Genomic DNA, 15,572 nt, shown 5'->3' with positions numbered 1-15,572 from the left:
GAGCCCCGTCCCTCTCATAAGAAGATGATTGGTATCAAATGGGTCTTCAAGACCCAGTATCATAGTGATGGCTCTTTGGACAAGCACAAGGCTCACCTTGTTGCTAAAGGTTTTGCACAGCGCCCAAGTATTGATTTCCATGATACTTTTCCCCCTACACCTCGCATGGCAACTATTCCTGATGTTCTTGCCTTGGCTAGTCATGGGAGATGGCATGTCTTTTAGTTGGATGTGAAGTCAGCCTTCTTGAATGGTAATTTGTGTAGAACAACCTCCTAGCTTTGGTTCCTCCGATGGAAAGATTTACAGGTTGAAGAATGTCTTGTATGGTCTGAAGCAAGCTCCGCGTGCTTAAAACGAGAAGATTGATTTCTTTCTTCACCAAGTTAGCATATTGGCACTCTAGGATCGATCCGCAGCTTTATGTGCACACTTCCAAGGATGGTCGTGTGTTGTTTGTTTTGTATGTTGATGACTTGATTGTTACAGGTGATCATGCCCAGAAGGTCGAAGAGATGAAGGCAACCCTACATCAAACATTCGAGATGACGGATTTAAGACTTCTCCATTTCTTTTTGGGCCACAAGATTTATCAGTCTCAAAGGGGGATTTTCATCTCTCACCAGAGATATGTACAAGAACTCTTGGCAACTTTTGAGATAGAGGATTGCCGGTCCATTTCTACTCCTATGGATCCGAACTAGAAGGCCACTTCACACACAAACTCTCCTTTGGCGGATGCTACCCGCTATCGTCAGCTGATTGGATCATTGATTTGGCTCCTCAACAAACGAGTTAATCTATGTTTTGTTGTAGGTCTTTTGGCTGGGTGCATGAGTGCACCTCAGCAGGTGCATTGGCAGGCCGCTCAAAGGATACTTCAGTTTCTGAGTGGAACCTCCGACCTCGAGATTTCCTATCCAGCATATACAAGTGCTTCTGATCTTATTCTTGCAGGTTGGAGTAATTCAGATTGGGCTAGCAATGTGGATCAAAGGCGGTCTATTACAGGTTATTGTTTTACCTTGGGTGCTGGTGTGATCTCTTCTTGGAGTAGCAAGAAGCAACCCACAGTAGCCCTATCTTCTACTAAGGCAGAGTATCGGGCTGCATCTTCTACCACATGTGAGACTGTGTGGCTTCGGCATTTGTTGGAGGAACTTGGTTGCCCCCAAACTCGTCCTACTATTTCGAGTTGTGACAATGAGAGTTGCATTGCCTTGGCACAAAATCCCGTATTCCATGCCCTGACGAAGCACATAGAGATTCAGTGTCACTTCATCAAGGAGAAGCTTCTGGATGAGACCATTGATGTGGAATACTGTAAGACCAAAGACAATCTTGCAGATTTGTTTACAAAGGCACTTCTCCAGGCTTTACTTCACCAACACTCCAAATTCCCTCCGTCTGCTGCCTTGTCCAAGATTTGAGAGGGGGTGTTGAGAGTCATTTCTTGGATGCACACAGCCACATCAGCAGTACCACGCGGCAGTAATCGAACAGTCCGACTGCATTTAATGCAGCCAACGTGATCATTTATTGATATTATTTACAGCCTATAAATAGGCGGAGTTTCCAGCAGTTTGCATATTGTCTCTGACAGATTTTAGTCTGTTGATTGCGGAGATTGCTCTTGGGACTGACGGAGATCGAGATCCTCGAGGTGGAGACATATGCAGATATTCTCTCTGCACATGTGTATAATTTTGCATCCTTATACAGCATTCTTCACTGCAAATTTTCTGTGTCTCACTATCTTTTCCTCTCTCACTATTCACTCTTTGTCATGGTCATTCGCTTCCGCATTGCTTCACTCCGACACATCTACCCATAGAAATGCATCCTTTTGATCTATTTGTACATGAAAATACTCAAGTAGCACTCGGATCAATACTAGAGCCCACAAGAAGCATAGAAATAACCTTCTCTCTTTCTTTTTCTCTCTATTATCTATAACAAACCCGAGCAAGCCTTGTGCTTGGGTAGCAAGAAGACCCTGAGCTTCCCGATAAGCTGACCCCCTAACTAGCTAACCTTCTACTTCACAAACAAGTTGTCCCAATTATTAAGGAACCCCTTGCTTGCATACATCAATACATGAACCAAATCTTTTACCTAGAGCAATCCAAAAAACCAACTATTTTGCCTTATTTCCAACCAATATTCATTGTCCAAACACTTTGGAATCAGCTTATAGTAGTCCCCCAAGGTGAGCCTCAAAATGAAGCTTGACTCCTCGAACTCATGATAAACTTTCACTCGCACTACTTGCTCCAACTACAAGCTCCCATAAATGCAACTTTGATACTAGTTGAGAGAAAGCAATGGTGGGATGCAAAGTTGATGGAATGAGAGAGCAAGAGGGTGTGAGAGAGATACAAAAAGAGAGCAAAGCACACAAGAAGTTTTTGGTGGGTACTCGCTTACCCTTATCCTACATCATCTTCACTTATATATGGTTGTACAGTGTGTATGAGTACAAGGGGTACCCACCTGGCCTTTCACCATTGGCCTTTACTCCAACAAGGAGGGTTGGTGATTGTAGGAATGGTAAGGGGGCTGGTGGCTGATAGGGGACCAAGAGCCTAGAGGACAGCAGAGAGGCAAGCAGCAAGGAGGCAAGGGCAGCCCAAAGTATCTAGGCGGCAAGGTTGCAAGGCTATGCGAGCTGAATGATAATGTATAAGTGATGAGAATGAAGATGATACAATCAAAGGACCTTGAATCTTTGTGTCTCTAGGATCAGGACGAAGGTGTTTGGAGGTTGTGTCCGAGTGTATTACTGAAAACAGATCCCAAAACACAGCAGCAGCAATCTACTGTAGTCTGATGACGACTGAGTAGGTAGTAGGTAGTGTAGACAGTTGTGTGGCAGCAAAACGCAGGTCTCCCAGGATTGCTTGTAAACACCCTAACCTCAAGTTTTATGCTGTCGTTTTTTTTTCATTAGACCCACACACTAGAACATCCGCAAGGGGGGCACTTTCCCCTCCAAACATTAGCCACGAAACAATGTAGGCATCTCCAATGGACACCAAAGATAATTTGCAAGCCAAGCTAACAGCAGGAGCTTGATTGCAACTGGGATCCTCCTCAGGCCACCCACCAAGGAGGGTTCACCCCAATGTTTACACCGACCAATGTAAACATAGGTGTCCCTATCCATGATGCACCTTGTGGGGCTTGAGTCCACAACATCTAGGTTATGAGGTACAACGTTTACTACTAGGCTATCACTTTAGGGATGTTTGAGAGAGTGTTTACATACATAGAATATAGTAACTACAAGATGTGCATGGGGTAGCTATGAAGACAACAACAAAGACAGTTGACTAAGACTCAATACTACTGGACATGAAACTTTCCTTTCCTTCACTCATTTTTCCCAATCTCATCCACCTTTCACCATTGGCAAAATCAGCATGCTAGATACGCAACATAAAATCACAACAGTTAAAGTTCTTCGGACATTGGCAAACTCACATTCTCGACCTTAGCTGATTCCACAGCATCTGTTTGAACCACCTATAAAAAGAGAGAGAGACCCATCAATGAAACTGTGCACATGATCTATCCAAGTGCAATATTGCTATATCTTAATCTGCACCCAAGCAGCACATTATTTTGAAGTCCATTTGCATCACCTTTTCCTCAGGTATAGAATACTTTCCAGATAGCAATCCATGTGCCAACTTTGTCCTGAAAACGGACAAACAATCATAAAAGGAAGAATATAGAGACCTTTCAAAGCCAATGCAGGAGATAGACAGAAAGAAAGAGGACAATCGAATTGAACAGCATACACTCAGTGTCGAGACCGTGAGAAAACTGAAAGGAGGCTAGGTACAAGCAGCGCAGAAAAATATTTCAAAAACCCTTCTTTGAGAAGTATAAGTTCTTGCATTCAAGGTACAGATTCATTCCTCAGAAGATGGAATGAGTACAAAATGGTGGAATTGTTAATAACATGGAGTCTTTTAAAATACAGTCAGGAAACTTAACACGATGAAATTCCATGTCCCAAGGCAGCATTGAGACTTGGGCTCTTAACAAAGCAATAGGGGTTCAAACTTTTTGTCAAAACATAAAATGTACATCCCCTAAATGATGTCAAAACCATTATCTTCAGCTGTGTTAGTTGTATAAAATCTCAATTTTTAAAAATTACAAAGGATAGCCCTATTGCAGACAGTCACTTGGAAAAATGTAAAATCTCTTTAGAAAAAAGCCCATGTAACTTTTTGAACTTACAGCTGCATGTTTAGATCCACGGTTGGATCAGCAGGAGCATGTTGAAATGCATCATGTAATGAAAGACTCTCAAAGTATCTGCAAATATTTTCATAAGAATTACTGCTTCGTGCCATTATGATTTGAGCCACTTTCAGCCTGCCAAATTAAACTTAGAATATGTGACCATAACCCTACCTTTGTTGAAAATTTTGAGTTGAAAAGACGGCTTGCATAATGGAAGCAAGATAGCAACTGAAGAAGGCCAAGAAAACAAGCAAAGTGGTCAAATGTTGCATACAAATTAATTTTGCAAACAGTACTGCCATCAGAAAAGTAGTGTACAAATTGAAGTAACCTATTTCCAAGGTTAACAAGCCCCGTGTAACCAGGGCCAAACAATGGCTCAAGCTCCTTGCCACTTTCTTGTATACGGTTCCAATCAAAGTTAACGTTCTGGTCCAGCTCTTTTTCAGCTGTTGTCATTTCAGTCTGCAGAAGCATTCAGATATGAGAGAGGACTTAAATATGAGAGAACTCAAACAAAAGCACGCTCCTTGTAACCACACAAACCCATGCAACAGGAGTCACATAAGTACATCCCCAAGAGGCTGTCATGCCAACGAAACATCATACCAGGTGTGCAGAGATTATGACAATTCATGCATTGCCTTCTCTAGCAAGGGGTCAGAAGAGACTTTCAGCAGACAACTCCATGAAAACTAATAGAAATAGAACACAGCATCACATCACAAGGAGATGATTCTTCACTTGAATGTTATACAAGAGGGACAAATACCCTCCTTGTTGAGAGGTTGCACACAACACTTGGTATGCAGAATCAATTATGCTTTAATCACACAGCTTGATTACACAAAAAGTTTGTGATGGAGGAAAATAGCACAGGGTAGGAAAAGGTTCTCAAACCTTTCTTATTAAACAAAAGAGAAATCTCAGAGAAGACACCAAGCTTGTAAAGGATCAATGCTTGGTATGCAGAATTGATTACGCTTTGATCACAGATTGATCACAAAATGGTTTGTAATGAATAAACTCAGTGCAGGAAAATAGTACAAGGTGGGAAAAGGTTCCCACCCCTTTCTTAAAGTCTCAAGAAAAGAAATTCTTAGAGAAGACACCAAGCTTCATAGCATGTGTTTTCAATATTAAAACAAAACGAGAAATTCTATTTTTTTTTAAATAGTAAAACACCCAACTTGTGCAGGCAGCCCTCTTCATACTTGCACAGTGCCAATCTTTTACGAGTCTTCATTCGTGCACATTGAGAGTCTTTGATGAGCTTCCATGATATGGCCAAGCTAAAGCATGAATAATGCGGTGCAATTCTTAACTTCTGGCACGTTGAAATATTGGCCTCAACACATGCACATATTTTATCACTGTGTTGGGGAGCAATTTGAATCTCTAGAACTAGACTATATATGCACATTGTATCATCAATATTTGAACATTGACATTGATTTTTGCTTGTGTTCATGCATTCGATTTCCATGCTCTTGCACATTCCTTTTCTAATGCCATTACTTTCATGTTTCAACATAAACTTGTTAGTAACCTGGTAGCAAACCTGTAGGCCATCTCATGGGCTATAGGTTGATGCCCTTTGATCAAGGTAGTCAAGTATGATCCGTCTGACCCATGCAGCCCATGGACTTAGAATGGTACCAAACATACAAAAAAAAATGTCGGATAAAATCCATTGTTGCATACAATAATTTAAAAATGCATGAAAATGTAAGGTTTAGGCTAGTAAATGTTACTTGCTTTAACATGAGAGTGGTTATCCATGAGATAGAGTGTTACAATGCATTATCCATCCAATACTAATGCAGATTACAAACCATAAATGTCTTTGCTTCAATTTTCAACAATGAGTCATGAACATAATGAGAGGTTGAGACAAAATGTAAATCCAAAACTCTAGTCATAAGTAATTTCCAATATCCAATTTCATTTATAAGATTGAAACTTGTACAATTGATCGAAAAAAGAAGCTAGCTGCAAATTGCAATATGGATCGTGATTCATGAATGATGGTAAAGCAAGTGGTAGGTACAAAAAGTAGTAGTTACAAAAAGAAACTAAAGGCTAAGACTCAAGGTGAGATGTGTGTAATGCAAAGGCTTCATTAATAGACTTGCACATTGCAATAGAGGTAAAAAATATAGAGATATAGGTAGATGTAGGGCAAGGGAAAGAAGAGGAGACAAAGGAAGAGGAAATAGAAATAGAGCTACACATAGGAGATGAGACACAAGCAGCGTAGAGGAGCTTATAAGAGAGAGTTAGAAGAAGAGGTGATAAATGAGGTACAAATAGAGGTCAATGAGGATAAAGAGGAAAAAGGTAAAGCCAAAAACCTACCCAACTCACGCATCCAATATTTAAAATATTTTTTTTAATGGATGGAAACTGGATGGATTGTACGCGTCCAACCAAACTAGACAGATCGTACTATATGGATCCATTTGCGGACGGAATGCAACCCTGCCTTTGATTCATGATTTGGGCTCCCTAGGCATTTAAATTGCCATTAAATGCAATTGTTGCCCCTAGTGTGTCCCAAACACTAAGTAATACTAGGGTTAGGGTTTCCTATGACGGTTAAGCTGTTTAGGGTTAGGATTAACTATAAAAAGGTATGTTGTGCATCACCAGCACATAAGTGTGGCATTTTTCATTCTGATCACCTTGAGCGTTGCACTCTCTTATTCATTAACACATCGCCTCTCATTTTGTGATTGAGTTATTGTGCATTGATTAATTCTCACATTATCTTTCATTTCTATCAACTAATCACACAATTACTTCACTTGGGCCAACACTAGTATCATAGTCAGTTATCTCCATCACCATTGCTTGCAACAATCTTCATTGCCAACATTGCCATTGGTCACCATGCCTCAGTCAACTACTGCCCAACGCCATTGCCATTGCATCGGCTTTTATCGCATCAATCAATGGCCATCAAAAATTGCACATCACCATGCCACCATTGTCATTGCCACTCAGTTCATTCTTCCATGCAAGTGCCAACAATGGGTTCTTAAATCCTCAAGCTCCCATCATCACCAACAACCAACTCCGCCATTCCTATTGCTACCTTTGCTAAGGTTTGCATCTTCAACTTTTTGTCGTTGTTTCGCCTTTATCGTTTAGGTGTGTTAATTTTGCAACATCACCTGCTCTGTGCCCAACATCCGCCTTGTCTCGACCTATTGCCACCTTACTTGAAATGCATCATGCCTATCCTACGCCTGACATTTGTTGCCTCAGACAGTCACATTGCCCAACCAATCGTCAACCTACACACATGATCGCTACCTCCTTTAGTCAACATGATTAAAGCCTCACGAGTCGCCACCTACAATCAGACCACCTATCCACCAACCAATCAACAAGCATGTTGTTGCATTCCCAGTATACACCAATCGCTAAGAAACTCCCATGTCAAATCTGCCGCCATGTTTCACCTTTAGCCAACAAGCTCTCAACACGTTTTTTTTCCCTTTTCCAAGTTTCCTTCATAAAAGGTTTATTATCTTTTAATTCTTTTAGCGAGCAAAGCCCCTATTCCCACCTTTCCCCTTCCTAAGCACAAATTGGGTCAAATTTAGAGTTTTTCATAAAATTCATCCAATCTAGTCTAATTTTTACCAAAAATTCGGAATTTTTCCAAGATTTTCTTAAATTTTTCACCGAATTGCAGAAATTTGCCACAATCATCACCAAATTTGGAGCTTCTCATCAAAGAGCCTCAATTTCTCTTTAATTTTGATGCCAAAATTTAGGGATTTTTGTCCAATTGGCTGAATTTCACCAAAATTTCACCAAAGCATTTGGAGCTTTTCAAAAATTCGGCATGTTTCATTGAAATTGAGTCCCAATTCAACTTTGGCTGTGACATTTTGCTTTTTAAGGCCACATTGCATCATCCAAGTAAAAATTATTCAAAATTTCTTCAAAATTCACTCCAATTTTGCAAGCAAATTTGGGACTTTTGACGACTTTGGCCATATTCATTTGACTTGAGGCCAAAATTAGTATTTGGAGTAAGATTGAGAATTGCCCGGGTACAAAATTCATGAAATTTTTCATATTGTCCTTTAATTTTCCAATAAAATTTGGGGATATTTACTATTTGGGCTCAATTCTGCAAAAACTTGATCGAAAATTTTAGGGCCTTTCTAAAATTTGAAAAATTTCATCAACTTCACGTGTGGCATTCAACATCAATTGGGTAATAATTTTATCCAATTTCTCTTCAAATTTTGAGTAAAATTTGGGTCTTTTGCCCATTTTCACCTCCTAGGCACTTGTAATTGAGGGTTTTGTCTCAAATCACTTTCTTCAACCTCAATGTGCACAAATATCGTATTATTTGGCTGCTTGGCCCTCTTTTTCCCCAACTTTGAAGAAAATTTCTATTATTTGGGCGCATTTGTTGGGCTATCTTCTCAAATTCTATTGCTATTCACATGATCAAAGCATACTCAAACATTAATCCCTGATTTCAGCAAATAGCTGATAGCCACCTTGTTCGCATAATATTTTATTTCTCTCTCCTCAATAGGAAATAGCCAAAGAGATATATTATTTTCACATTATTCAACCCTATTGAAGTAGCCAACGGCTCTTCTATCAATGGTTTATTATTATTCATGGATTTATTTTCTCTCTTCACTTCGAAATTATTATTTTGTTACTTATTTCCACTCATGGCCAACAATAATAATGATTTGCTAGGCATGCTTAGCACCACCAACAAGCTCAATGGCACCAATTATCCTATGTGGGCATACGTGATGCAACATGTTATTGTCGAGAAGAATTCATGGAATATAGTGCATAGCACCGAACGAGGGCCAACTTCTCCAACACCAACACCACCCACCTCCAAAGTGAGAGGTGGCTCTCATGATGCCAAGTCACCCTCCTCTTCCACACCAGTCCCCCCTCAAAAGCAAATTCAATGGGATGGCCAAGATGCCCAAGTGCATACCTTAATCACCCTATCAATGAAGAGAGGTATCATACCACACATCTGATCATGCAAAATGGCCAAGGATGCATGGGATCAACTTGCATCCACTTGGAACACGATTGGAAGTCCAAAGCCTTTATCGTAGTCAAGCTTGGTGGCAAGTCTGTACAATCCACTTTCATAAAATCATGATCCTATCAATATTGCTCCTTTTGTAATGAAAATTCTGCCTGTAAACCAACCACCAGAGATCCAGACCAGTACCACTATGGATATGGTGAAAGCTTTTAAATCAAAAGTGCTTTAGAAGGTACTCCCATGTCTTCTAGTTCATTTGTATGAGTTTGTGCTTCACATTCACAATTCCTGCTCTTCCCTCCCACTTTAAATACATGTTTTGCATCATCTACATTAAATTTAGGACCCTCATTTAAATCCAGTACAGGGTGTTGCACCTTGCACTATAGTGCTTAGTTGCAAGGTCGCTTGAAAGCCAAGAACCTTACCTACATTCAAAATCAAACATTCCATAGGTAAGGGTATTCTATGCACACATCAAAGCGAACGCCATAGGAGTCCATACCCATCCCAAAACCAGCCTCACTCCCCATTAGTGGTGGTAGTATCACTTCATGAAGGTTGAGAGGGGGTCTTCCCCAAGGAGGTAGCACAATTTCTCTACCCTGGTATCGATCTTCATTAATGGCTGCCCACTTGTATGTTGGATTCTAGATCTCCCACTCAATCAATGCCTTATGGTTTATCTAACTGGTTCAGTCATTATCCAACATAAGGCTACATTCTTAGGATACTAGGTTACCCTCAGGATCCTTAGGCTAGCCACACCACCATTATTTAGGTTAAGTTAGGCTTGTATCTTCTTTGACAATCTTGCTAAATCTTTAAGATGCATCAGCTACCTAGGTAACCTAGGCCACTTTGGCTACCATAGCTAAAGCTTCACTCTAGGATCTCCTTATGGAAGTATCATCTTGTTAGCATTTCCTATGTTTCATGCTGGCCATCTCCTAGTTGTGAGTTCCATCAGAGTCTAACAAAGGCATTGGAACTCTTGACAATCCTTGCATTTCAGTTTCCAGCCTGTCATTTCAGTGTGTGTGTTCACACTATCAATTAGTGATCCAATTCAGTTTTGTGCCTAATATGGGCTGTGTTCACACTGTTCAGGGTAGATTTATCAGGGTGGAAGCATTTCAGCCTGGTCAGACTGCATTAAATGCAGCCATCAGGGATGGTCAGCCAGTTTTGGGCTGTGCTGCCTACATACACCTGGCCCCTATGTGCTACTCATTATCTTCTGATCATTGTGATTGTTGCCACTATTCTCTCTCTCTCTCTCTCTCTCTCTCTCTCTCTCCATAGGCTGCATCTCTTCTGTCCATCAGGCTGATCCGGTGCCCTCACTGATACCTTGGGCTGTATGCAGGGACCGATCAGTCCATCTTGTATTCACCATCATTTTCAGATCAATGCAGTCCAATCCTTCAATTCTCTGCGTTATTTGCAGTCACTCTCTTCTCCTCTCTCCATGTTCGTGTATCTCTACATGATGTTGATCACAACTGGTTTCTCCACTTGAGACCTTGCAGTACTGCTTCTTGCTGCCAAGAGGGCTGCTGTCATCACTGCCCTAACATGCAGCTTGCCATGTCATCAAACTCTGCCATTATCTGTGGTGCTTTGCTGAACACATCAGTTGCACAGCTGGTCGAATATGTTTCTCCATCCAGCTTCAAGTCTTTTGGCCGGTTTCCTGGCATAGTTATCTATCACAGGACATCAGAGGACAACATGCTCCTTCAGCATCTCCCAGCCCCTCCCTTAAGGAGTGGTTGTTGCACAACCTTGCATTGCTTCAGCATTCCTTTGTTTCACATACATCCATATACTTGGTTTGTTCAATAAGTCTCATTCCATTTACTCTCTTTCATCTCTAAGTTCATTTGTTAGTTGTGTGGCGGTTCATATATTATGCATTTTCTCTGCCACCCTAGTGTATCCTCACAGTACCCACCTCTCAGCTCTGCTTGCACAACCTCATGTATTGGAGATGATTTTCTATCCTCGTAGCCATCAGGGTAGCTGGGAAATGTACACATGCTAGAGATTTGTTAGCCACCTTGTTGGCATAAATATAGCCATCTGTAAAAGTTCCAATACAGAGTTGAGGGACCACAACGTCATCATCATACAGAAGATGAGATCCATGCAAGCACTGATTAGAAGTCAAATATGTTGCCCATACACTAGCCAAGATCTTTTGCACCAGTCTTGAGACTGCAAACTTGGTTGCATTTGAGAGAGAGAGTGCATGAATCCTGTTTCAAGCGATGAACTCGTTTGCCATTTTACCGAGTGTTGATGTATAGTGCTGCCTTCTAGGGACATGCCCCACGTGCACAAGAAATATTACATGGCTTTACATCTCTATTATAGCTAGCATAAGTCAATTGATGTGTTCAAGTGACTTTGGTACGAATTTCCATCAATGTTCCACCAAAGCCTGTCGGCCCTTGCTAGAGTCAAAACATATCAAATGTATACGAATAAAACAGAGCACAAAAAGTAAACTTACAGGAAACTTTAAATCAGTTGGCCATCCAAATCAGATGAATGAGCATAATACAAAACTTAACATCTGTGTTATTTCCTTGTACAATGATAACAAAATGACAGAGCCACATCTTTTGGTTCTACTCTTGCAACTTCAATTCCTCTATTGTTTATAGTTAAGCTAAGCATCCAAAAGACAACTTAATGTTGCATATGGCATACAGGAAGGCTAAAAGGACAGTACCTTCTTTAACAATGAGAAATCTATACCGAAGTGTGCCAAGTGTTGTGCAAGCAATGGATCCTCCACAGTGTCATCCTCAATATAAGAAAATACATCTGCCACAGTGTGGAAAGTGAAGCAAACATGTTACTTCAGATTACTTAATAGCAAATGGTTTCCTCAAATAAATACCTCCAATCGCATTATGAGACAATTTCAAAGCTAAATGCTTTTCATAGGGCTAGTAGCTAATGTGCTATTCAAGCATCAAAACATTTTCACACACGAGTATGCATGCACATATTACGAGACCACAATTATTTGCATTCATTCACATGGGCATGCATATATGCACATGCGTAATGACCCTTAAGTGAAGCATTGTTCTATTACTTGAGTGAACAAAAAGTGTATGGACATAAGTAAACTTCTATTTGAAAAATACCAACATCTTTCAATTTGTGGCCCTCATGAAGTGATTGGGCACAATGATAACACATGGCAAACTATATAGAGATGAAACATTTGTCTTCTAAGTATCTAGATATGCTAGAACTCTAGCAGCCAATATTATGGATTATTTGTTTAAAAAGGACAAAAAATCACAAGAATTCCACAATGTACGAGACATATCTCAATTTAAATCGAACAAAGAAGACAATGGAAAAACTCACCAATATGTGTATCTACTAATCAAACTCACAATAAAAGAAATTTGTGTTTAACCAAACAAAAATGGTGGTTGATGCCAATGTGCTTGGTCTTTGAATGGAAAACTAAATCCACGCGAATGAATCACTGTGGGCTGCCGTTGGTCATTACCCAATTTCTCCAAGAGCTGACCCAAGTAAGAACTTTCGATGTAGCATCATAGTAGGCTTGGTATTCTAACTTGTATAAGATTGTGTATGTGACATTAATGTGACATTAAAAGTGATATTTAATGTCACATTAAGGTCATAAATATGGAATGTGACATTAAAAGTGACATTTAATGTCACATTAAGGTAAATTTAGGGGACATGCACGAGAATGACCGTCCGGGCTCTTGGGCGCCCGAACGGGATTAAGGGGAGCCTAGAGAGTAAGAGAGTCCAAGAATAGTAGGACTCCAGAAAGTTGACGGCTGGCAAAGGAATCCGAGTAGGAGGGCCAGCAGAGATCTAGGCGTGGTTGGGAGGAGAAGAGACTCGTGCTTTTCATCGTTTTGGTGGATCTGACTCTCCACCATCTATCATTGGTATCAGAGCCTATGGTTCAATGTCTCAGATCGTTAATCGTTCGTTAAATTGTCAGAAATCCGTCAGGTTGTCAGTCGCCAGTCAGGCCGTCAGTCTTTTGTAAAGTCGCGTGAGTACCAGGCGACGGGCCGTGAAGAAAAACGAAAGGGAGAAGCGCCACGTCACATCGCGTGAGTACCAGGCGACGGGCCATGAAGGAAAATAAAAGGGGAGAAGATCCACGTCACGTAAGTGACATTTTTTTTGGAGAAACGACTGGCGTAAGAAAAAAAAAAGAAACGGGGATTCGTTTCTGGTCCGTCGACTGGCGTAAGGCGAAAAGGGGATTCGTCTCTGGTCAACGCCTGTAGAACGAACCAGCGCGAGACAACACGATTCCGTTTCTGGTCAACAAAAGATGAGGCATCAGCTGCATCAGTCGTGAGGCATCAGCCGTGAGGCAAAACGTGATCTGATGGTGCTCAACGGAGGCAAAATGTGTCACGATTGCTGTGCGTGAGACAACTGCTGTGAGATAGACGGAAAAATATCATACACGACTGAAGCCACTGTCTGCCATTAAAAATCAGGGAAGTACTTTACTTGTATGCAAATTTCTTATTTTTGCTTTCCAATTCCAGTGTATTAATGGCAAAAAAAGGGAAAGAAAGGGTAATGGAAAGTTCTAGTTCTGGGGATCAACCTATGGTAGATCCCCATGAACCAGACATACAAGAAGAACAATGGGAAGAATTTTTTGCCACGCGAGAGCAATTCGATGATCTTACTGCTCGTGTGCAAACTCAAGGGGTTCAAATGGAATTTTTAACCCAAACACTTACTGAAATAAAATCTCAATTAACTTTATTGTTGGAAAGAGATAAAAATAAGATAGAAACCTCGGATGTCCCATCTTCATCGAAAGATTTAGATGTGACTATGCGAGATCCTAAGGAACCCCAAACTTACCATAAATTGAGGGATAATCCAGTTTTAAAGGATATGAAACCACCTCAATTTTACGGGGAGGAAAAAGACAGGAATAAAGACACAATCTTTAATTTCCTCCAAAAATGGGAAGATTTACATAAACTTAAAAATACCCCACCACATCTCCAAGCACTGGAGGCTAGTTTAACTTTGGGGCCCAAAGCATATAAGTGGTGGCGAACTTTAAAGGAGGCGAATAAAATACCTGAAACTTGGGCTCAATTTGAATCCGTCTTTTTAAAAGAATTTCTTCCTGAAAATGAAATGGAAAGAAATTGGGAAGATTGGGATTATGTCAGACAAAAGGGAAGACCCCTGCTGATATATCTGGAGAAATATCGTGAGATAATCCTCAAACTGGAAGGAATAGATGAATTCCAAAAAACAAGAGAATTCATTAGGGGACTAGATAAAGCCTGTAAAAAGGAAGTAAAACGGAGTTTACCTAAGACGCTGGAAGAGGCAATTAAATTTGCATTAATTTATGAAGATAGTATGCGTCCAGGTACACTCACTAGTCTCACTGATACGGAGCCCAAGTCTAAGGAATTGGAAACCTCAAAATTTGTGGGCAAATTTAAAAGGAAAATGCCATTTTTCAAGGGTAAAAAACAACCTTTTGAAAGAAAACCATATATGAGGCCAAAGTTAAGTCCTGATGACTTTGATAAGGCCAAAAAAGAAAAATTGTGTTTTAATTGTCTATCCCCTAACCATGCTGCTTGGAATTGCCCTCAAAAGAAAAAGGGGGAAGACAAAGGAAAGGATAAGGACAAGGCCAAGGGAAAAGAAAAACAAATCCATGTAGTGCAGACCTTAGAATTAAAGGTCCATGAAAAGTATAAATCTTTAGAGGTCTTGCACATGGATATACAACATAAGTATTGTATGTCAACTTCTATGTGGCAGCCTACTTTTGGGCCACATGATTTACTTAGAGTACATGGATTGATAGCTAGAAAACGGGTTAGAGTCATGATTGATGACTCTGGCACACATAATTTTATAAATTATGCACTTGTCAAAAAATTGAAACTTCCCCAACAAAACAATGAGCATCAATATGTTGTTCGTATGATGCAAGGCCAAGACAATAAAATATCGGACACAATGGTATCCAATTTGGAAATCGAGATTCAAGGATATAAAGATAAGCTTGATTTCCAAATAATGAACATGGAAAGAGCTGATATTGCTCTAGGGAGAGAGTGGCTATGGGGATTGGAACCATCCTTAAAACGTAGCTATCACCATAATACACTGGAATTTGAAAGGGATGGTAAGACTTTTGTCATTCAAGGTGAACATGAAGTATCTGATAATCCTTTGT

At 40.4% G+C, this 15,572-nt stretch overlaps 1 protein-coding gene across 1 annotated transcript in view; it reads right to left on the bottom strand.

Moving 5' to 3' along the window:
- The window catches only part of UBP14 (ubiquitin-specific protease 14), a 115,610-nt gene that overhangs the window by 48,102 nt on the left and 51,936 nt on the right, over nucleotides 1-15,572 (bottom strand). The window contains exons 5-10 of the mRNA XM_087697873.1: nucleotides 12,054-12,148; nucleotides 4,589-4,722; nucleotides 4,429-4,485; nucleotides 4,252-4,329; nucleotides 3,645-3,699; nucleotides 3,484-3,525 (exon numbers count right to left, since the gene is read on the bottom strand). Coding sequence (XP_087553999.1) covers nucleotides 3,484-3,525; nucleotides 3,645-3,699; nucleotides 4,252-4,329; nucleotides 4,429-4,485; nucleotides 4,589-4,722; nucleotides 12,054-12,148 — 461 coding nt within the window. The remainder of the gene's footprint in view (nucleotides 1-3,483; nucleotides 3,526-3,644; nucleotides 3,700-4,251; nucleotides 4,330-4,428; nucleotides 4,486-4,588; nucleotides 4,723-12,053; nucleotides 12,149-15,572) is intronic.

This window comes from Lygodium microphyllum, chromosome 17 (assembly GCF_053477565.2).
Source record: "Lygodium microphyllum isolate KBCC chromosome 17, Lygodium_microphyllum_v1.1.10, whole genome shotgun sequence".
Classification (NCBI taxonomy): Eukaryota; Viridiplantae; Streptophyta; class Polypodiopsida; order Schizaeales; family Lygodiaceae; genus Lygodium; species Lygodium microphyllum.
This window is presented reverse-complemented; position numbering and strand designations above follow the sequence as displayed.